Source organism: Hyla sarda, chromosome 7 (assembly GCF_029499605.1).
Source record: "Hyla sarda isolate aHylSar1 chromosome 7, aHylSar1.hap1, whole genome shotgun sequence".
NCBI classification, from domain to species: domain Eukaryota; kingdom Metazoa; phylum Chordata; class Amphibia; order Anura; family Hylidae; genus Hyla; species Hyla sarda.
In genome coordinates, this window is record NC_079195.1 from 208,793,604 (window position 1) to 208,816,486 (window position 22,883).

The window sequence follows — 22,883 nt, forward strand, 5'->3', positions numbered from 1 at the left end:
TCCCTCATACACCATAAACTTGCAAGTGTACCCGGAGGTACTCTCGCAAAGTTTATACATCTTCACGCCATACCGCGCTCGCTTGGTCGGGATGTATTGCCGGAAGCTGAGTCTCCCCTTAAAGCTGATGAGAGACTCATCAATAGCGACCTCCCTTCCAGGGACATAGGCCTCCCAAAATCTGGCCCCGAAGTGATTGATGACCGGCCTGATTTTATACAGGCGGTCATACGCGGGATCAGTTCGGGGGGGACATGCCGCATTATCAGCATAATGCAAACATCTCCGAATGGCCTCGAACCGGGGACGTGTCAGTGCCATATTGTAGAGCGGGGTCTGGTACAGGATGTCCCCACTCCAATATTGCCTGACACTGGGTTTTTTAAGTAGACCCATATGCAGCACGAGGCCCCAAAAGGTCCTCATTTCGGCTGCATCGACTGGAGTCCAGCCGCCGGGTCTAGCTAAAAGTGAGCCCGGGTTAGCGGCGACGAACTGTTGGGCGTACAGATTCGTCTGTGTAACCATTAGATTAACAAAGTCGTCACTGAAAAAATGACCGAAAAAGTCCTTTTCAGTGAACCCGGCGATGTTAATCTTGATTCCTGAGTCGCCAACAAACTCAGGAATCACGGGCTCGTGGTCTGCTGGCTCAGCCCATTCAAGTTCTCCGGTACGAGGTACCAGTGACCTTGGCTGGGGGGCTTCACTAGTATGAACGCCAGGGGGACTCATACTAGCATGGGGCACAGGGTCAAGGGCAGAGGAGGTTTACGGCGCCGCACGGCGGCGAGTTCGCCGCCTTGGTGGCTCATCATCTGAACTAGATGATAAGGAGGACGATGAAATAAGGAAGGTGGGGTCTTCATCGTCCTCTGAGCAGCTCTCGGTGTCGGAGGCAATTATGGCATATGCCTCCTCCGCCGAAAACGCTCTGCGGGCCATTTCCCTACTCTAATGGGGATACGGGTATGTGTGTGTGTAGGGGGAAAACTTTATTGGTGTGTGTGCTGCGTGTGGTGTGGTGTGATATTACCTCCCTAACCCAACCTAACCTAACCTAACTAAACTAACCCGCCCTAACAGAAAAAAAATAAAAAGGCGACTTTTTTTAAAAACAAAAAAGAGACTTTTAGCGCAAAAAAGCCCTACGCCAAAAAAAAGCGTTTATCTAATCAGTGGTGTGCGCACTGATTAGCGCTTGTGGCGGCAGGGGGCGCAGAAGTCAGTGGGGGGGGGTCCGGCCACTCAGCCCAGAACAGTGGTTGGTGGCTTGTACACAGACCCCCACACAAAAAACCTGAAAAATAAAATAAAAAAAACGCTTAACCCCGAAAAAATGCACCCGCCTGAACCCCCCAAAAAAAATGCTGATCAGTGATAAATCACTGACAGCGGTGGGACAGGCTGCACACACAGGTACGGTCCGTCCACACAGTACACGCCTGCTACTGGTGGCACGGACCGCCTATGGGTGCAAAAAAAAAATACGCGTTAACCGAAAAAAGTGCCTTTACCACAAAAAAAAACGCTGATCAGTGATAAATCACTGACAGCGGTGAGGCACGCCGCACACACACAGGTAAGGTACGGCCACACAGTACACGCCTGCTACTGGTGGCACGGACCGCCTATGGGTGCAAAAAACGCTAGAAAACGCGAAAAAAAGCGCCGGCACCACAAAAAAAAATGCTGATCAGTACTACGGGACTGATCAGCGGCGTGTGGGCTCTAACAAACGGTGGCGGACCGCTCTTTTATAACTAAGAGGGTCCGCACACACGCTTAGAAAAAAAAAAAGATCTGCGCCAAAAAAAAGGCTGGCGGCAGCAGGGCCGGGGTCACGCAGCTAAAGGTGCTACGGACCCACGGACACCCACTGAGGTACGCTGAAAAAAAAAAATAATAAAAACTTTTTTTTTTTTAACCCTAGCCTGTCCCTACCTAAATCTAAAGCTATCCCTGGGGATTTCTATGCCAAGGGGCCACAGAAAGGGGGCAAGGGGCACTTTTTTTTACTGAGGGGATGGGGGCAGCACGGGGCTCCGTCCTGCACACCAGATCTCTCTGAAATGGCGGGCAGAACGGAGCAACATGCTCCTAGCCCACCAGATCCCCTCCCATTACTATGTGATTGGTGTGGCCACTTTGGCCACCCAATCACAACTGTACTGAGGGGGGTGGCCACAATGCCAGCCCCCAGTACAGCATGGATGGTGATTGGTGGTGTATACTACACCACCAGTCACCATCTCTATTCGGGTCACAGGGTCACACATGACCCTGATGACCCGGAACCGCTGCAGAACGCCGGTTAGTAGTTACCGGCGTCCTGCAGCGATCGCCGGTATAGGAGGTCCTCCGGGATGTCTGCTGATAGAAATCAGCAGACATCCGGCTCCGATCCCCGCCCGGCGAGCGGCGGGGAACGGAATCGCAGCGCATCGCTCATCTGAATTGATGAGCGATGTGCTGCGATCACCGACATGGGGGGACATAATGACCCCCCTGGGGGATATGCCGGGATGCCTGCTAAACGATTTCAGCATGCATCCGGCTCCGGTCCCCAACCGGCTAGCGGTGGGGACCGGAATTCCCACGGGCGTATGGATACGCCCTGCATCCTTAAGGACTCGGGATGCAGGGCGTATCCATACGCCCTGCGTCCTTAAGAGGTTAAAGGGGTACTCTGGCACAAAACATCTTATCCCCTATCAAAAGGATAGGGCATAAGATGTTAGATCGCGGGGATCCCGCCGCTGGGGACCCCCGCGATCGCCGACATGGCACCCTGATCATCCGTGCATGGTGCAAACGCCACTCCGTGCCAGATGACTGGCGACTACAGCTGCCACGCCCCCTCCATTCAGGTCTATGGGAGGATGTATGATGGCTATGTACTAGCCGTCATGCCCCCTCCTATAGACATGAATGGAGGTGACGTGGCAGCTGAATGGAGGGGGGCGTGGCAGTGTTCCGGACACCGCTGCTGCCGGCCTGGAGATCCCGGGGGTCCCCCCCCCCCCCCGATCTAACATCTTATCCCCTATCCTATCCTTTCCTCCTCGCCTTCAAAAAATCATAACTCTTTTATATTTTCATCCACAGATCAGTATGAGGGCTTGTTTTTTGCGTGACCAGTTGTCCGTTATAATGCCATCACTCACTTTACCATAAAATGTATGGCACAACAAAAAAAATACTATTTGTGTGGAGAAATTAAAAAGAAAACCGCAATTTTCCAAATTTTGGAAGGTTTCCTTTTCACGCGGTACAATTTACGGTAAAAATTACTGTTGCGCTTAAAAAAATCGCAAACTTTTTAACCAAATTAGTATGTTTAAAATCCCCCTATTTTGAAAACCTATAACTTTTTCATTTTTCTGTATAAGCGGTGGTATGAGGGCTCATTTTTTGCGCCGTGGTCTGTACTTATTATTGATACCTTATTTGCTTATATAAAACTTTTAATACATTTTTTTTCAAATGTTATTAAAAAAAAGCAGCTATTTTGGACTTTTTTTTTTCTATGTTCACCGTACGGTGTCAATAACATTTAATTTAAATAGTTTGGATATTTACGCACGCGGCGATACCAAATATGTATATAAAATATTTATTCTTCTACACTTTTTGGGGGTGAAATAGGGAAAATTGGACAATTTACATTTTTATTGAGGGAGAGGGTTTTTCACTTTTTTTTTTACACTCTTATAGTCCCCATAGGGGACTATTTATAGCAATCATTCGATTGCTAATTCTGTTCAGTGCTATGCATAGGAAATAGCACTGATCAGTATTATCGGTCATCTTCTGCTCTGGTCTGCTCGATCTCAAATCAGAGCAGAAGACCCGTGGAAGGCAGTGGAGGCAGGTGAGGGGACTTCCGGCTACCGGCAGCGCTGCGGGCGAACCGATCATCCATTTTTAGTAACCGCGATGCTGCAGATGCCATGATCTGTATTGATCATGGCATCTGAGGGGTTAATGGCGGGCATCCGCGTGATCGCCGATGTCCGCCATTACCGGCGGGTCCCTGGCTGCTATCAGCCGCCGCCCATGACCCGAGCATCGCTCTGATGCCCGCGGTTATGCAGAGGACGTAAATGTATGTCCTGATGCGTTAAGTACCAGCTCACCAGGACGTACATTTACGCGTGGCGTCATTAAGGGGTTAAAGGGGTACTCCGCTGCTCAGCGATGGAGCAGTCGCTGGGAGCTTGTGACATCGTAGCCCCGCCCCCTCATAATGTCACACCCCGCCACCTCAACCCCCTTTTCGGGTTTCTCTTGTGAACTGGAGGGTTTAGGTTTTTTTTGGTCGCAAATTGTATCGCATGGAACGTGCAACACAATTTGGGTGCAAAACCCAAGAAAAAAAGAGTCGGGATCACGTTAGTAAATAAACCCCATTGTTTTCCTTGCATCCTATTGACCATATTTACCTGGAGGCCATGTGACCAGTGTCCAGTTGTTCTCAGTGTCGTCCCAATTGTTCTTACAGCATTATGCGCATAGTCTTTCGGCAGTGGTACGAATATGGATTTGTTCCTCAAGATTTCAGCAAAGTTTATCATCTTTGTGACCACAAAGCCTGGAATCAGACTCTGTATAAAGATTCCGTGGGAGCCATATTCATATTGCAGGGCTCTAGTGAAACTATCCAGAAATGCCTGAAAGAAAAGACAAAGGTATTTGGTATAAATGCATGTTATTAGCAGGGCTCAAGTCCTGCAGGGACACATGGGAACTGAGTTCCTGCACATTTTTTTTACAGCAAGAACACCATTCCCATTAGCAGGACCAGCCCTTGAGTGGAAATCTTGGGTGAGTTCCCACACTTTTATTTCCCCAGGATTTGACCCCTGGTTATTAGGGCGGATGGGATCAGAGAACAAGCGCCGATCTAGCTGTTATTTGTTGAAATTTCACAAGGGTCAAGGATGATGTGCGGCCAATAGAAATAATTTATATGGCTGCATTGACATGAGCCGATTTATCAGGAACAGTAAAAGGGCCTTAAAGGGGCACTCTGTTGTTAGACATATTATCTCCTATCCAAAGGCTAGGGGCTAAGATTTGTGATCGCGGTGGTAGGGCTGCTGGGAAGAAGCAATCTGATTGGTCATTATGTTCAGAACGCTGGGTTCTGGCGGTTGTGGTGGTGACGTCATGACACGTTCCCTCATGGCAACACACCACGCCCACTCCATTCATGTATATGGGAGGGGGCGTAACCTCCGTTGTGTTTCTAGGTCATTTCACTTTGGCCTCATGGCATTCTTTCTCTAAATAAACACACTTGAATGATAGAAAACATCATAACTGCATATAATTTGAACTGACACCAATCCACTTTTGAGTCTTATCAGTTCACCTGGGTGACCTCCAGCACCAGCAGCCTAATGAGATGGTCAGGTGCAGTGATCAAATGTCACACCCTCTCTCTATGCAATGTTGGGACATTCATGGGGAAATATAGGCAGCAATATCAAGTCATTTCAGGATTTGTATGCAAATTATCTTAAAACCCATGCCTGCCACATTAGTTGCCACAGGTAAGCACAAAGGGGGAGATTCATCAAAACTTGTGCAGAGAAAAGTCGACCAGCTGCCCATAGCAACCAATCAGATCGCTTCTTTCATTTTTGAAAAGGCCTCTGAGAAATAGAAGAAGTGATCTGATTGGTTGCTATGGGCAACTTTGCTGCAGATCCAAGGAGTTTTCACAGCAAAAGCTGTCTTTCTTTGCATTTAGCCCATTTGAGCTCCAGCAAAAGCAACACTCCCAAAATGTCTTTTTTTTCAAAGCAGATCTTTTTTTTGGCATGTTAAGTGCCAAAATATGGATGTATTTTGCCATATATGGCCTAAGAGAAATGGTTCGCACTTTAAAGGACAACTGTAGTGGAACACTTTTAAATATGCCTGTGCCCGGGTCTCAAAAATAAACAAAATAAACTCATACATACCTTCCTATGAGCCCCGTTGGTCCGGCACAGGCCTCACGGTCCGACAGTGCTGACCTCATTCCACTTCCTCTGGACAGGGACGCCGCAGAGCTGTCGGCGTATCACCGGCCACAGCGATGTCCCGCCCCTGCCGGTGATAGGCTGAGCCCACTGTCATGTAAGAAGCCGGCCAGAGCTCCTTACATGACAGTGGGCTCAGCCTATCACCGGCAGGGTCAGGACATTGCTGCGGCCAGGGATACGCCGACGGCTCTGCGGCGTCCCCGTCCCCAGGAAGTGGAATGAGGTCAGCACTGCCGGACCGTGAGGCCTGTGCCGGACCAGCGGGGGCTCATAGGAAGGTAAGTATAAGTTTATTTTGTTTATTTTTGAGGCCCGGGCGTGGGAATATATAACAGTGTTCCACTACAGTTATCCTTTAATATCTGTAACAAGAACATAAAATTAGACTAAATGTGAACTGAGAGTTGTTGAAAAACATTGCAGTTTTTTGGGGGCATTTTATGTTTAAAAATAAATAAATAAATTATAGTAATTGTAAATTGATTGTAAACTGATCTGATCATACCCTAAAAGCAATTACTGGTTGTAATATATCTGCATCAAAACATATACAATGGATCACAAGGCAGAGAGAAGAAGGGGATATCTGGCACTTCACTCCGGAAATATATAATCCCTATTCGTGTAGATACATAAATTAATGTCAGCACATATAACTGGGTGTGGAGGTGCAGATTAAAGTTACAGTTCATGTAACGTGATTGAAGAAAGAATGAAATATAGAAGATCGCTCTCACCACTATTGCCCAAGGTTCTTTACTGAAGCATGAACGGCAGGTACAGGTGGCTCAGATATGGGGGTGATTTGTCTAGCCAGCGCTCACCCTATACATATACAATGGACAAATGTAGCACACGTAGAGAGTAAATCAAATGTTGGGATTTATTCCATGATGTGTCAGAGACAGCTTTCAGTAGCCTCACGTTACCTTTTTTAAAGTGAACTTGAAGATAGCTTGAAGCTACCGAAACATTGTCTCTGATACATCATGGAATAAATCGTGACTTTTGATTTAATCTCTACGGTGTGCTGCATTCATCCATTGTATATTGAGTATTGGACCACATGACCATGCATGCTCCCCTCCTGAAACTCCTCATTACCATCTGATGTGCTGCTTTCATTTGGACATTACATCAAAACAAAGTCACAGCCGTCAGGATCACATTTTAGGGCACAGCCAAACTTTCATACATATAGTAAGTTTGGGTGACATTGCAGTTTGGTGATCATACGGTAACTCTTGTAGGTGTGATAGATAGACCGCCTGGCCAAGTCAAAGAATAAGATGATTTACTAGTTGAGGAAATAGCTAAAATGACCTTGAAATGGCACATTAATCTTTCTGAGGTGAACTGGAAGACTGAAATAACTAGTTTTACCAGGAGCATAGATATTCTAAATTCCTCACTGGTATTATCTCTACATCAAGTAGTTAAGGAGCCAACCCGGAAAGAGGCTATTTTAGATTTAGTATTCACAAATGGGGATTTAGTATATGTTATCACTGTAGATGAAAGCTTAGGCACTAGTGACCACCTGTCAGTGTGATTGAAAAAACAACTTTTCTAAAAAGAGATTGGTGGTAGATGAGACCCTATCAGACTGGAATGGTTTAAATGGAGTCCAGGAGAAATGGGACTACTTAAAAGTTGCATTATTGAAGGCAACAGGTTAGTAAGTAGGTTAGTAAGTAAAAGCAAAAAAGGAAGAGACCACTGTGGTACTCTAATTTGTCAGCTTTCTAAGTTTAGACAAATAAGTCACAGGGGCCTGATGGGATACACCTAAAGCTATTAAAAAAGCTTAGCAGTGTATTATCAAAACTGTTAACATATGTATTTAACCAATCATTGGTAACAGAAGTTGTCCCAGAAGATTGTAAATTAGCAAGCGTCGTGCACATTCACAAAAAAAGGTAGTAGGAAGGAATCAGGCAACTATACACCGGTAAGCCTGACATTAATAGTGGGGAAATTAATGGAAAACTTACTAAAGGATAGGATTGTGGAACATCTAAAATTGCTTGATTAATAACAACATGGGTTTACTTCAGGGAGATCATGTCAAACTAATCTTATTAATATAAAATAGAAAATAATAGATCAACACAAGAGTCGGATGGGCACTGCAAACACCTCTAAACTGAGATAAATAATACCTAGGTGTAGAAAAAAGCCTAGGGGTGCTAGACAGTAGATGCAAGCATGTATATCGATATCTTATGCATGAGGAAAAATGTCTACACTCACCGATTGACTTTAAAAGAAAATCGGACTTTATTCAGCCTAGTAACAATGTCCATAGAAAATCCCAAAAATACACCCAGGTGAGCAGGAAGGGGGAGCAGCTAGCGGCTCTGCGGCCGAAGTATAACAGGAAGAAGCGTCACAGACGAGAAACGGTGCTGTAGTTCCTTTACACTTCGGCCGCAGAGCCGCTAGCTGCTCCCTCTCCCTTTTTTGGATTTTCTATGGACATTGCTACTACGCTGAATAAAGTCTGAATTTCTTTTAAAGTCAATTGGTGAGTGCAGACATTTTTTTTCTTGCATAAGATATCTATTAAAATAGAAAATAATCGATGACGGAGGTGCAGTAGACATCACTTATCTAGATTTTAGTAAGGCTTTTCACACTGTCCCGCATAGAAGACTTATCAATAAACTGCAGTCATTGAGCTCGGACTCCCATATGGTTGAATGGATTAGGCTGAGGGACAGACAACAGAGAGTTGTAGTTAATGGAGTATACATTATGTTAATTAGAGAGTAGTGGATGTATGGAATAGCCTCTCTGCAGAAGTGGTAGCTGCCAATACAGTAAATGAGTTTAAGCATGCCTGGGATAGTCATAAGGCTATTCTTCATATAGATAGGGGACTATTCATAGTATTCAGAATATTGGGGAGACTAAATGGACCAAATAGATCTTATCTGCTGACGCATTCTGTTTATATGTGTTGTTTATGGGGAAAGGTGCCAGCTTATTCCTCCTAGGACAAAAGGGTCAGGTGGCAAAAAAAAAAAAAACACCTAATAGTGCATATTCTATATGGAATAAAGGTTAATAAATACCTTGGAGGCAGCATACACATTTAATAAAGGAACTGGAGCACAACTTGTTATGGAGGCTATGTTGATTATTGCTCCTCTCTTCCGTTGTAACATACCAGGCAGCACTACATATACCATCATTACAGCAGCCGCAGTGTTGACATTGATGATCTCCAGACTTTTTTCCTCTGGTACTTCAGTGAAGAAGGCTGGGTACTCATAACACACTCCTGCATTGTTCACCAGAATCCCAACATCTACATCTCTCAGGGCCTCCTTAATGGATGGGAAGACCTCCGAGCCCTTGTTGAGATCGGCAACTATGAAACGGGTTTTCACTCCATAGGTTGCAGATATGGACTCAGACACATTTTTTAGCTTTTCTGTGCTCCGGCCTAACAAGATGATGCTGACACCATGACTGGCCAACTCCTCCGCATAAGCTTTGCCAATACCATCCGTTGCTCCTAAGGTAAAACAAAGGGGAAAAGACGCACACATTCTTACTGTATCAAAATAGAAATTGAGATGACCACCCATAATTGCAGTTAAAATGGTCTTCTAAAGTGTTTTTCTATGTAATATAATGGTCAGTATGAACAGTGCCTTCTATAAGATTTTTAACCCCTTTAGATGTTTCTATATTTTGTCATGGTATGACCACAGATTCTAATGGATCAACACATAATAATCCATCATTTGGAAGTGGGGAGAACGATTACATGGATTTCAAACTTATTTACAAATAAAGATTGAAAAAGAGTGCATATGTATCTACCCAATTTATTGTGAAAACCCCAACAAAGAATTGGTGCAACCAATTGCCTTCCAAGTCACATTTGTGAGTCACATAATTAGTAAATAGGGCCCCTGTCTCCAATTTCATCTCAGTACAAATACACCTGTTATGTGAAGGTCTCAAAGTTTGTTAGAGAGTATTACTAGACAAACGGGTAGCATGAAGACCAAGGAGCTCACCAAACAGGTCAGGAATAAAGTTGTGGAGAAGTAAAAAGCATGGTTATGTTATAAAATATCCCGAGATTTGAATATCTCATCGAGCACCATAAAATCCATTATCAGATAATTTAAAGAATATTGCTCAACCGCAAACCTACCAAGACAAGGCTGTCCACTCAAAATGACAAGCTAGGCAAGGAGAAAAAATTTACAGAAATACCCAAGAGGCCCATGGTATTTTTGGAAGAGCTGCAAAGATTAACAGCTGAAGTGGAAGAATCAGTCTACCAGGTTTTGGTTTGCCTCATGTCCCTCCTGATGACAGTGTGGTCACACCGAAACATGTAGAGGGAGGCAAATAACTATGTTTTAATCGCATCCTAATATCCTGATCCTCTAATTACACATCACTGGCAGTTGACTAATACAATAAGAGGTGGAAGAGCCTGTAGGCCCCACCAATCAGTACTGGTGATGTAGCTGTTAGACACTACCAGTAATAGTAACACAGCACAAAAAGTGTTTGAGCCTCAATACTACATTGGAAAAGAGTAGGCATTATGCCCTTCCAAGTGGTATATGACAGTTAGAACTCATTGTGTCAATGACTGACAGCAAATTTGACTATTAACACCGGATATAGGGTTGTCTATTTTAACAGTTCTAATCACCAGGTCTAAGTTTCATTTTAATGCATACTCATTAAAAGCCCTATTTTAGGTGGTCAGTCCCAATAGGGACCTTCGTGCTCCGGTCCTTTGGACTTTGGGGCAATTGTGATTCAAGAATCAGGCTACAGGACAACTATAATCGTGTACTCCACAAATGTGGTCTTTAACCCCTTAAGGACACATGACGTTCTCATACGTCTTCATTTCCGAGTCCTTAAGGACACATGACGTATGAGAACTTCATGTGTTTTACCGGCCCCCCGCAACCATCTGGAGCGGAGCCGGTGCCCGATGCCTGCTGAAATCGTTCAGCAGGCATCGGGGCATATCGCCCAGGGGGGGTCATGATGACCCCCCATGTCGGCGATGGCCGCAGATCGCTGGACAATTCAGTCCAGCGATCTGCGGCGGATTCCGGGTCAATCGGGTCTCCAGTGACCCGGTGACCCAGAATTATTGGCTGATCGGGGCCGTCAGAGACGGCCCCGAACAGCCAGAGCCAGCAGGGGTGAGGTGGCACTGGTGCCACCTCACGATCGCCCTGATTCGTCGGCCGGATTACCGGCCGACCAATCAGGGCGCCTGCTGCAGGTGTCACTCCTGCAACCCGCTCCGCCCCTCTTCTGGAGGACGTGAGCGGGTGTGGGACGTGCACCCCGGGTGCTGGGGACCCCGATCCCCGGCGCCCCTGTTGGGATCGGGGCCCCAGGAGCAGTGGCGGCGGCGGAGACGACGAGGGACTGACCTGTGCGGCTGGATCGTTGGAGGTGAGTGACAGCCTCCTGCTGTTGCTTAGCAACAGCTCCCAGCATGCAAAAAGGGCATGCTGGGAGCTGTAGTTATGCAACAGCAGGAGGCAGACCACCACAACTCCCAGCATTCCCTTATGGGCATGCTGGGACTTGTAGTTTTGCAACAGCTGGAGGCACATTCTTTCTATGGAAAAGTGTACCTTCAGCTGTTGTGTAACTACAACTCCCAGCTTGCACAATCAGCTAAAGTGCATGCTGGGAGTTGTAGTGGAGCATCTGGTGGTTGCATAACTACAACTCCCAGCATGCCCGTTGGCTGTCGGTGACTGCTGAGAGTTGTAGTTTTGCAACAGCTGAAGGCACACTGAGTTAAGTAGCAAACCAGTGTGTCTCCAGCTGTTGCATAACTACAATCCCCAGCATCCCCAGCCAAAGTAGTATGCCTCCAGCTGTTGCATAACTACAAGACCCAGCATGCCCTTCTGCTGTCCGTACATTCTGGGGGTTGTAGCTTTTGCAACAGCTGAAGGCACACTGGTTGCAAAACACTGAGTTTGTTACCAAACTCGGTGTTTCACAACCAGTGTGCCTCCAGCTGTTGCAAAACTACAACTCCCAGCATGCACTGATAGACCGTACATGCTGGGAGTTGTAGTTTTGCAACAGCTGGATGTCCCCCCCCAATGTGAATGTACAGGGTACACTCACATGGGCGGAGGCTTACAGTAAGTATCCGGCTGCAAGTTTGAGGTGCGGCAAAATTTCTGCCGCAGCTCAAACTGCCAGCGAGAAACTACTGTGAACCCCCCGCCCATGCGACTGTACCCTAAAAACACTACACTACACTAACAAAAAATCAAATAATAAGTAAAAAACACTACATATACACATACCCCTACACAGCCCCCCTCCCCTCCCCAATAAAAATGAAAAACGTCTGGTACACCACTGTTTCCAAAACGGAGCCTCCAGCTGTTGCAAAACAACTACTCCCAGTATTGCCAGATAGCCGTTGACTGTCTAGGCATGCTGGGAGTTTTACAACAGCTGGAGGCACCCTGTTTGGGAATCACTGGCGTAGAATACCCCTATGTCCACCCCTATGCAATCCCTAATTTAGGCCTCAAATGCGCATGGCGCTCTCACTTTGGAGCCCTGTCGTATTTCAAGGCAACAGTTTAGGGTCACATATGGGGTATCGCCGTACTCGGGAGAAATTGCCTAACAAATTTTAGGGGGTATTTTCTGCTATTACCCTTTTTAAAAATGTAAAATTTTTGGGAAAACAAGCATTTTAGGTAAAAAATATATACATTTTTTTACATATGCAAAAGTCGTGAAACACCTGTAGGGTATTAAGGTTCAAACTACCCCTTGTTACGTTCACCGAGGGGTCTACTGTCACGATGCCGGCTGGCAGGTAGTGGATCCTCTGTGCCAGAGAGGGATGGCGAGGACCGCGCTAGTGGACCGGTTCTAAGCCACTACAGGTTTTCACCAGAGCCCGCCGCAAAGCGGGATGGTCTTGCTGCGGCGGTAGTGACCAGGTCGTATCCACTAGCAACGGCTCACCTCTCTGGCTGCTGAAGATACTGAAGATAGGCGAGGTACAAGGGAGTAGGCAGTAGCAAGGTCGGGCGTAGCAGAAGGTCGGGGGCAGGCGGCAAGGTTCGTAGTCAGGGGCGATAGCAAAAGTACTGGTACACAGGCTATTAAACACACAATACGCTTTCACAAGGCACAAGGGCAACAAGATCCGGCCAGGGAGTGCAAGGGAGGAGACTAGATATAACCAGGGAACAGGTGGGAACCAATTAAGCTAATTGGGCCAGGCACCAATCATTGGTGCACTGGCCCTTTAAGTCTCAGGGAGCTGGCGCGCGCGCGCCCTAGAGAGCGGAGCCGCGCGCGCCAGCACATGACCGCAGGAGACGGGAACGGGTAAGTGACCTGGGATGCGATTCGCGAGCGGGCGCGTCCCGCTGTGCGAATCGCATCCCCAACGGCCATGGCAGAGCAGCGCTCCCGGTCAGCGCTGACCGGGGAGCTGCAGGGAGAAAGACGCCGTGAGCGCTCCGGGGAGGAGCGGGGACCCGGAGCGCTAGGCGTAACAGTACCCCCCCCCTTAGGTCTCCCCTTCTCTTTATCGGGTAACTGCCTCCCCTGGGATGAGGACACCGGGAAAGGATGGAGGGATTCCTCAACGGCAGGCAGAACCGCAGGAGTAGGAATGGGGAGAGAGGGCAGAGGGCGAGACCTGGCACGGGGCAGTGTGACACCAGGACGAGGGCCATGAGGGGACACAGAAGCTTGCCTGATGGAACTGGGAGGGGGGGAGGGGCATTTCCTGTGGCAGGCAGAGTCCTTAATGACCTTAGGGGGACCGGATACAGGAGGAACCACAGAGTTACGGCAAGGGTTACTGGGAACCGGTTTTAGACAGTTCTTGGCACAAGAGGACCCCCAACTCTTGATCTCCCCAGTGGACCAATCCAGGGTTGGGGAATGAAGTTGAAGCCAGGGAAGTCCAAGGAGAATTTCCGAGGTGCAATTGGGGAGGACCAAAAGTTCAATCCTCTCGTGATGAGATCCGATGCTCATAAGAAGGGGCTCCGTGCGGAAACGTATGGTACAGTCCAACCTGGCTCCGTTGACCGCGGAAATGTGGAGTGGCTTGACAAGACGGGTCACCGGAATACGGAATTTATTCACAAAGGACTCCCGAATAAAATTCCCGGAAGCTCCAGAGTCCAGACAGGCCACGGCTGAGAGGGGAGAGCTGGCTGAAGTGGAAATCCGAACAGGTACCGTGAGACGTGGAGAAGCCGACTTGGCATCAAGAGACGCCACACCCACGAGAGCTGAGTGCGAGCGTGCGTTTCCCAGACGTGGAGGACGGATTGGGCAATCCACCAAAAAATGTTCAGTACTGGCACAGTACAGACAAAGATTCTCTTCCTTACGGCGATTCCTCTCTTCCAGGGTCAGGCGAGACCGATCCACTTGCATGGCCTCCTCGGCGGGAGGCCTAGGCGCAGATTGCAGTGGAGACTGTGGGAGAGGTGTCCAGAGATCTAAGTCTTTTTCCTGGCGGAGCTCTTGATGCCTCTCAGAAAAACGCATGTCAATGCGAGTGGCTAGATGAATGAGTTCATGCAGGTTAGCAGGAGTCTCTCGTGCGGCCAGAACATCTTTAATGTTGCTGGATAGGCCTTTTTTAAAGGTCGCGCAGAGAGCCTCATTATTCCAGGATAGTTCAGAAGCAAGAGTACGGAATTGTATGGCGTACTCGCCAACGGAGGAATTACCCTGGACCAGGTTCAGCAGGGCAGTCTCAGCAGAAGAGGCTCGGGCAGGTTCCTCAAAGACACTTCGAATTTCCGAGAAGAAGGAGTGAACAGAGGCAGTGACGGGGTCATTGCGGTCCCAGAGCGGTGTGGCCCATGACAGGGCTTTTCCAGACAGGAGGCTGACTACGAAAGCCACCTTAGACCTTTCAGTAGGAAACTGGTCCGACATCATCTCCAAGTGCAGAGAACATTGCGAAAGGAAGCCACGGCAAAACTTAGAGTCCCCATTAAATTTGTCCGGCAAAGACAGGCGGAGGCTAGGAGTGGCCACTCGCTGCGGAAGGGGTGCAGGAGCTGGCGGAGGAGATGGTTGAGTACGACAGCTGGTGCTCTTGTCGGGCGACCAATGTAGGGAGGTCGGCGGCAGCTGGCAGAGGAACTTCAGCGGGATCCATGGCCGGATCTACTGTCACGATGCCGGCTGGCAGGTAGTGGATCCTCTGTGCCAGAGAGGGATGGCGAGGACCGCGCTAGTGGACCGGTTCTAAGCCACTACAGGTTTTCACCAGAGCCCGCCGCAAAGCGGGATGGTCTTGCTGCGGCGGTAGTGACCAGGTCGTATCCACTAGCAACGGCTCACCTCTCTGGCTGCTGAAGATACTGAAGATAGGCGAGGTACAAGGGAGTAGGCAGTAGCAAGGTCGGGCGTAGCAGAAGGTCGGGGGCAGGCGGCAAGGTTCGTAGTCAGGGGCGATAGCAAAAGTACTGGTACACAGGCTATTAAACACACAATACGCTTTCACAAGGCACAAGGGCAACAAGATCCGGCCAGGGAGTGCAAGGGAGGAGACTAGATATAACCAGGGAACAGGTGGGAACCAATTAAGCTAATTGGGCCAGGCACCAATCATTGGTGCACTGGCCCTTTAAGTCTCAGGGAGCTGGCGCGCGCGCGCCCTAGAGAGCGGAGCCGCGCGCGCCAGCACATGACCGCAGGAGACGGGAACGGGTAAGTGACCTGGGATGCGATTCGCGAGCGGGCGCGTCCCGCTGTGCGAATCGCATCCCCAACGGCCATGGCAGAGCAGCGCTCCCGGTCAGCGCTGACCGGGGAGCTGCAGGGAGAAAGACGCCGTGAGCGCTCCGGGGAGGAGCGGGGACCCGGAGCGCTAGGCGTAACATCTACTTTCCAAAATGGTATGCCATGTGTTTTTGTTTTGCTGTCCTGGCACCATAGGGGCTTCCTAAATGCTGCATGCCCCCAGAGCAAAATTCGCTTTCAAAAAGCCAAATGTGACTCCTTCTCTTCTGAGACCTGTAGTGCGCCAGCAGAGCACTTTTCACACCCATATGGGGTGTTTTCTGAATCGGGAGAAATTGGGCTTCAAATTTTGGGGGGTATTTTCTGCTATTACCCTTTTTAAAAATGTAAACGTTTTGGGAAAACAAGCATTTTAGGTAAAAAAAAGTTTTTGTTTTTTTTACATATGCAAAAGTCGTGAAACACCTATAGGACATTAAGGTTCACATTACCCCTTGTTACGTTCCCCGAGGGGTCTAGTTTCCAAAATGGTATGCCATGTGTTTTTTTTTTGCTGTTCTGGCACCATAGGGGCTTCCTAAATGCGGCATGCCCCCAGAGCAAAATTTCCTTCAAAAAAGCCAAATGGGACTCCTTCTCTTCTGAGACCTGTAGTGCGCCAGCAGAGCACTTTTCACCCCCATGCGAGGTGTTTTCTGTATCGGGAGAAATTGGGAAACCAAGCATTTTAGGTAAAAAATATATATTTTTTTTTACATATGCAAAAGTCGTGAATCACCTGTAGGGTATTAAGGTTCACTTTACCCCTTGTTACGTTCCCTGAGGGGTCTAGTTTCCAAAATGGTATGCCATGTGTTTTTTTTTTTGCTGTCCTGGCACCATAGGGGCTTCCTAAATGCGGCATGCCCCCCAAAAACCATTTGTCGCTCCTTCCCTTCTGAGCCCTCTACTGCGCCCGCTGAAAAATTAACATAGACATATGAGGTATGTGCTTACTCGAGAGAAATTGGGTTTCAAATACAAGTAAAAATTTTCTCCTTTTTATCCCTTGCAAAAATTCAAAAATTGGGTCTACAAGAACATGCGAGTGTAAAAAATGAAGATTTTGAATTTTCTCCTTCACTTTGCTGCTATTCCTGTGAAACACCTAAAGGGTTAATACACTTACTGAATGTCATTTTGAATACTTTTGGGGGTGTAGTTTTTATAATGGGGTCTTTTATGGGGTATTTCTAATATGAAGACCCTTCAAATCCACTTCAAACCTGAACTGGTCCCTGAGAAATAGCGAGTTTGAAAATTTTGTGAAAAATCGGAAAATTGCTGCTGAACTTTGAAGCCCTCTAGTGTCTTCCAAAAGTAAAAACTCATAAATTTTATGATGCAAACATAAAGTAGACATATTGTATATGTGAACCCAAAAATGTTTTATTTTGAATATCCATTTTCCTTACAAGCAGAGAGCTTCAAATTTAGAAAAATGCAAAATTTTAATTTTTTTCATCAAATTTTGGAATTTTTCACCAAGAAAGGATGCAAGTTACCATAAAATTTTACCACTAAGTTAAAGTAGAATATGTCACGAAAAAACAATCTCGGAATCAGAATGATAACTAAAAGCATTCCAGAGTTATTAATGTTTAAAGTGACAGTGGTGAGAATTGCAAAAAACGCTCCGGTCCTTAAGGTGTAAAATGGCCTGGTCCTTAACCCCTTAACGACGCAGGACGTATATTTACATCCTGCACCGGCTCCCACGATATGAAGCGGGATTGCGCCGCGATCCCGCATCATATCGCGTGGGTCCCGGCGCTAATCAACGGCCGGGACCCGTGGCTAATACCACACATCGCCGATCGCGGCGATGTGCGGTATTAACCCTTTAGAAGCGGCGGTCAAAGCTGACCGCCGCTTCTAAAGTGAAACTGAAAGTATCCCGGCTGCTCAGTCGGGCTGTTCGGGACCGCCGCGGTGAAATCGCGGCGTCCCGAACAGCTGATCGGACACCGGGAGGGCTCTTATCAGCCTCCTCGGTGTCCGATCGACGAATGACTGCTCCGTGCCTGAGATCCAGGCAGGAGCAGTCAAGCGCCGATAATGCTGATCACAGGCGTGTTAATACACGCCTGTGATCAGGATGAGAGATCAGTGTGTGCAGTGTTATAGGTCCCTATGGGACCTATAACACTGCAAAAAAAAAGTAAAAAAAAGTGTTAATAAAGGTCATTTAACCCCTTCCCTAATAAAAGTTTGAATCACCCCCCTTTTCCCATAAAAAAAATAAAACTGTGTAAAAAAATAAAAAAATAAACATATGTGGTATCGCCGCGTGCGTAAATGTCCGAACTATAAAAATATATCATTAATTAAGCCGTACGGTCAATGGCGTACGCGCAAAAAAATTCCAAAGTCCAAAAAAGCGTATTTTGGTAACTTTTTATAACATTAAAAAATGAATAAAAAGTGATCAAAAAGTCAGATCACAACAGATATCATACCAATAAAAACTTCAGATCACGGCGCAAAAAATGAGTCCTCATACCGCCTTGTACGTGGAAAAATAAAAAAGTTATAGGGGTCAGAAGATGACATTTTTAAACGTATACATTTTCCTGCATGTAGTTATGATTTTTTCCAGAAGTGCGACAAAATCAAACCTATATAAGTAGGGTATCATTTTAACCGTATGGACCTACAGAATAATGATAAGGTGTAATTTTTACCGAAATATGCACTGCGTAGAAACGGAAGCCCCCAAAAGTTACAAAATGGCGGATTTTTTTTCGATTTTGTCGCACAATGATTTTTTTTCCCGTTTCGCCGTGCATTTTTGGGTAAAATGACTAATGTCACTGCAAAGTAGAATTGGCGCCGCAAAAAATAAGCCATAATATGGATTTTTAGGTGGAAAATTGAAAGGGTTATGATTTTTAAAAGGTAAGGAGGAAAAAACGAAAGTGCAAAAACGGAAAAACCCTGAGTCCTTAAGGGGTTAAGGGGTTAAAGGGGTATTCCGGGCCAAAACTTTTTTTTATATATCAACTGGCTCCTGAAAGTTAAACAGATTTGTAAATTACTTCTATTAAAAAATCTTGATCCTTCCAATAGTTATTAGCTTCTGAAGTTGAGTTGTTGTTTTCTGTCTAACTGCTCTCTGATGACTCACGTCCCGGGAGCTGTGCAGTTCCTATGGGGATATTCTCCCATCATGCACAGCTCCCGGGACGTGACATCATCATTGAGCAGTTTGACAGAAAACTTCAGAAGCTAATAACTATTGCAAGGATTAAGATTTTTTAATAGAAGTAATTTACAAATCTGTTTAACTTTCCAGAGCCAGTTGATATATATAAAAAAAGGTTTTGCCTGGAATACCCCTTTAAGGAAAAAAAGGCAAGAAGAAAGCCATTGTTGAAAAGTTAAACACAAAACAAATGTGCAAGATACAGCAAACATGTGGAAGAAGGAGCTCTAAATGAACAAAACACTGAGTGGTTGAAGAATGATATTCTATAGTTAGTTTTCATTTTACTACTTAGAAAATAAATAAAGGGGAAGATTCATCAAAACCTGTGCAGAGGAAACGTCGACCAGTTGCCCATAGCAACCAATCATATAGTTTCTTTCATTTAAAAAAAAAAAAAAAAGCCTCTGAAATATTAAGCAATATGTTTGGTTGCTATGGGCAACTGGTCAACGTTACCTCTACCCAGGTATTAATAAATCTACCCCCTAATACTCTTATAGTTTTTATTGAGGAAGATAAAAATATTATTATAGTTGCCCATATGGTGCATTGGCAAATATTCTTTTTAGTTTAACTTTTTTAAGAGGGATGATTCCAATTTTTTCATAGGAGGACTTTTTTCATACACAGGCATATAGCAACTGCTATTCACTGCCCATGGCCATACCGCTCTTCCTGAGTTTGGTCTCCAGCAGGAGACCAAAGTCCGTACTTTTGAGAAGACGAAATACAGTCTAGACTAGAAGGGAGACCTCTAGTGGCCAGATTTAGAAGGCCATTAAAGTGACATTTTGTTTTACAGGGTAAATTACAAATCTTATTTATTTTACCTACTGTATCATATGCAAAAAAAATATTTTAATGACAGTGCCCATTTAAACAACTGGAAGTAGTATATTAAGGTATGTTTTTAATACTGGATTTTGCTTTTAATAACTTCACCTATTCCTGCTATATCCTGCTATCCATATGATCATTATAAGCTTCTTTATGCACTTTTTTACCTGGGCATAGCCCCACAGTCGGATCTATATACAGAGTAACATGTTCCTTGGTTTTCTTTGTTGTATATTTCTTTATGAAAAATAATAAAAAAAAACTATTGAAAGCTAAACAACTGGAAGTGGCCTGATCTCCTGTGTTATTTGCATTTAGCTCCTGAGCTCACTCCATACTTCTCCACCCGACTTGTTATGTACATGTACATTATTCATATAATTGTTAGATTAGATTGCAGATCTTTCTAGGATAACTTAATTCTTTATAATTTGCACATGATTGTATACATATAGTACAGAATAAAAGTAAAATTGAATGTTCCATGATTCTCACTTACCGGTGACTACTGCCCACTCTCCATATTGTAGTATTGTATTGGTATTGCTGAAAAGACGAGGGAAGACTTGATGTTTTATGAAGCTATAAAAGCCTCTCAGCAAATGAAATCCTTTCCACACGGTGTAGCCGGCTCCAACTACCGCCAAAATATCCAAATGTCTACTGTAGAATTGTGAAACCTCTTTGGTGAGTGACAAGGTGACGCCTTCCACATTTCCCAGCTTTAGGCTATTGAAGGTGAATGCAGACATCTAAAATAACAGCACAAACAGATAACACATCCTATACAAACCACATATTACTAAGAATATATGAGGATTTATGTGCAGATAATGAATCCTCAGATTGTTTAGTATAATTATCACTTTGTCAGTCCAGTTCAGAGATCTTTGTGCTTATACATTTCCTATAGTTCCCGGTCTTCCTACCTAAACCTTTTGGGAGAGAATAAGCAACGCAGTCCTTACATTTTTTTTATTTATTTTTTACCTTTCATCGCACTTGACCTATAGCTTTATGTTTTATTTTATTTTACATCTTAAAATATTGAATAATTAACTATTCATTAATTAAATTAACCTCTTAAGGCCGTACATGTCCAGTCCCCTTCTATTACACGTGCTCAGGAGCTGAGCGCGCGTCATAGCGTGATGGTCCTGGCGGCTATTGGCGGGACCCGTGGCTAATGCCTGCCATCAAGATAATTATGTGTATATCTGAATATAGCTATACACTAGCAAGATACAGTAACCCCCTCGGCAAGAGTCCAAAAATAATAAATGTTGTTCCTAAGGAATAGAGGTGCCATATAAAACTTAACCTTTAATAGATATATTGGATAAAATAATTTTAGCAATAATAGCAAATTAAAAAGATCCCAAATAACGGGTACTCCTATAGATAATATCGTTAGTATGTATGACATTAATGATAACTAACCAATAGGCCAACTAGCGGCGTTTCACTTACTGCTCAGCTCCCAATTATATACGTCAAAAAAAGCGTTGTCCCTGCCCCAACGCATTTCCATGCGAGGGACTAGATCACAGCAGTCACCCACACTTCATCAGGGACATATACAATATAAATGCATTCAGTGTTAATGCACCGCACCAATAACTGCACTAGTAAAAAGCATTAGATCAACATGTACTAGCAAGAAATCAGCCAAATATTAGTAATTGCCTATGTCGGCCATAATAGAATTGGAGTTGATTAGTATAAGTAACAAAGAAGCATCTCCACTGTATGCACCATAGGATAATTAGTCTCAGGCTGTCCGGAATACAAGAACCTAAAAATAAAAGAGAAATATACTATAATAATAAAGCGAGAACACTTAACTTTCTGTAGATTTTCAGAGGGGAAGGGGAGGCTATACTCACAAGACCATATAGTGGCTGAATGGCACAGCGTGGAGGTGTTGGCAGCATGAGGACACCATATAGTGGCTGAATGACACAGCGTGGACATGTTGGCAGCAAGAGGAGACCATTTAGTGGCTGAATGGCACAGCGTGGAGTTGGCTGATGCACTAGTACACTACACACCAGGGCTTCACAATCCCCCCCACCCCCCCCCCACCCCAAAAAAAAAAAACAACACAATATATGACATTTTTGACAAAGATTTCTCATAGATAGCACCCGCTATCCAAAAATTTGAAATTTCCAGATCCAGGCCCCACCTCTGCGGCATCAGGAACCCATATATTGCCTGAAGGACACAGCCTGGAGTTGGCTGATGCACCAGTACACACCCGGGCTTCACAATCCCCTCCAAAAAACAACAAGAATTTTTTTAAAGAAATACCTTTGTGTAAGAACAAGCGCATATCCAACAGTTCACAAGACTCTATAATGCAGGACGGTGGACCACCCAAAGACATTCTTCTCAAAAATAATAAACCACACAATGTTTTAATTTTTTTTACAAAAATTAATTCAATATGTGTGTAAGCGCATCTGTCTCCAAAAGATCAGATCACCAAAGGACTTTTTTCGCCCAAAATGATCCCTGTCCATATATATATTTTTTCATTAAAAAATCACACGCAACAAGCGTTCCGTTGTGTAACGATTATCATTCTGGAAAATGCTATTTTATTATCGATAAAATGAACAGTAAAAAAAAACACTACCCAAGAGTGTTTAATTACCCCACACATTACACCAGGAGCAGTCAGGAGTAGGCCTCAGCAGTACCCAAGAGGCTTTAATAACCCCCTACCTTTGCACGATCAATTGCGAGATCGAGCAATACCAGGTGTGTTATGCCCTCAGATTTCCAGGGCCGCAGGCGCGCTCCACTGAACGGATTAGCGTGTCTCTATCTTTCATCGACCGGTGCTGGTAACCCGCTAACTCCTGGAAAGGTAAGCTGCCGCGAAGCAGGTGGTCTCCCCCGGGCACGCTTGGCTCCAGAATTTCCACTACTGCCACACCACGCTGACTGCCAACTGTGCTACCGCCTTGCTGACTCAAGGGTAACCT

The 22,883-nt window shown here is 45.5% G+C and overlaps 1 protein-coding gene across 1 annotated transcript in view; it reads right to left on the reverse strand.

Annotated features, from left to right (window-relative positions):
• The window catches only part of LOC130283212 (inactive hydroxysteroid dehydrogenase-like protein 1), a 39,623-nt gene that overhangs the window by 14,179 nt on the left and 2,561 nt on the right, over positions 1 to 22,883 (reverse strand). The window contains exons 2-4 of the mRNA XM_056532417.1: positions 20,390 to 20,642; positions 9,113 to 9,558; positions 4,446 to 4,673 (exon numbers count right to left, since the gene is read on the reverse strand). Of these exons, the coding sequence (XP_056388392.1) occupies positions 4,446 to 4,673; positions 9,113 to 9,558; positions 20,390 to 20,642 (927 nt within the window). The remainder of the gene's footprint in view (positions 1 to 4,445; positions 4,674 to 9,112; positions 9,559 to 20,389; positions 20,643 to 22,883) is intronic.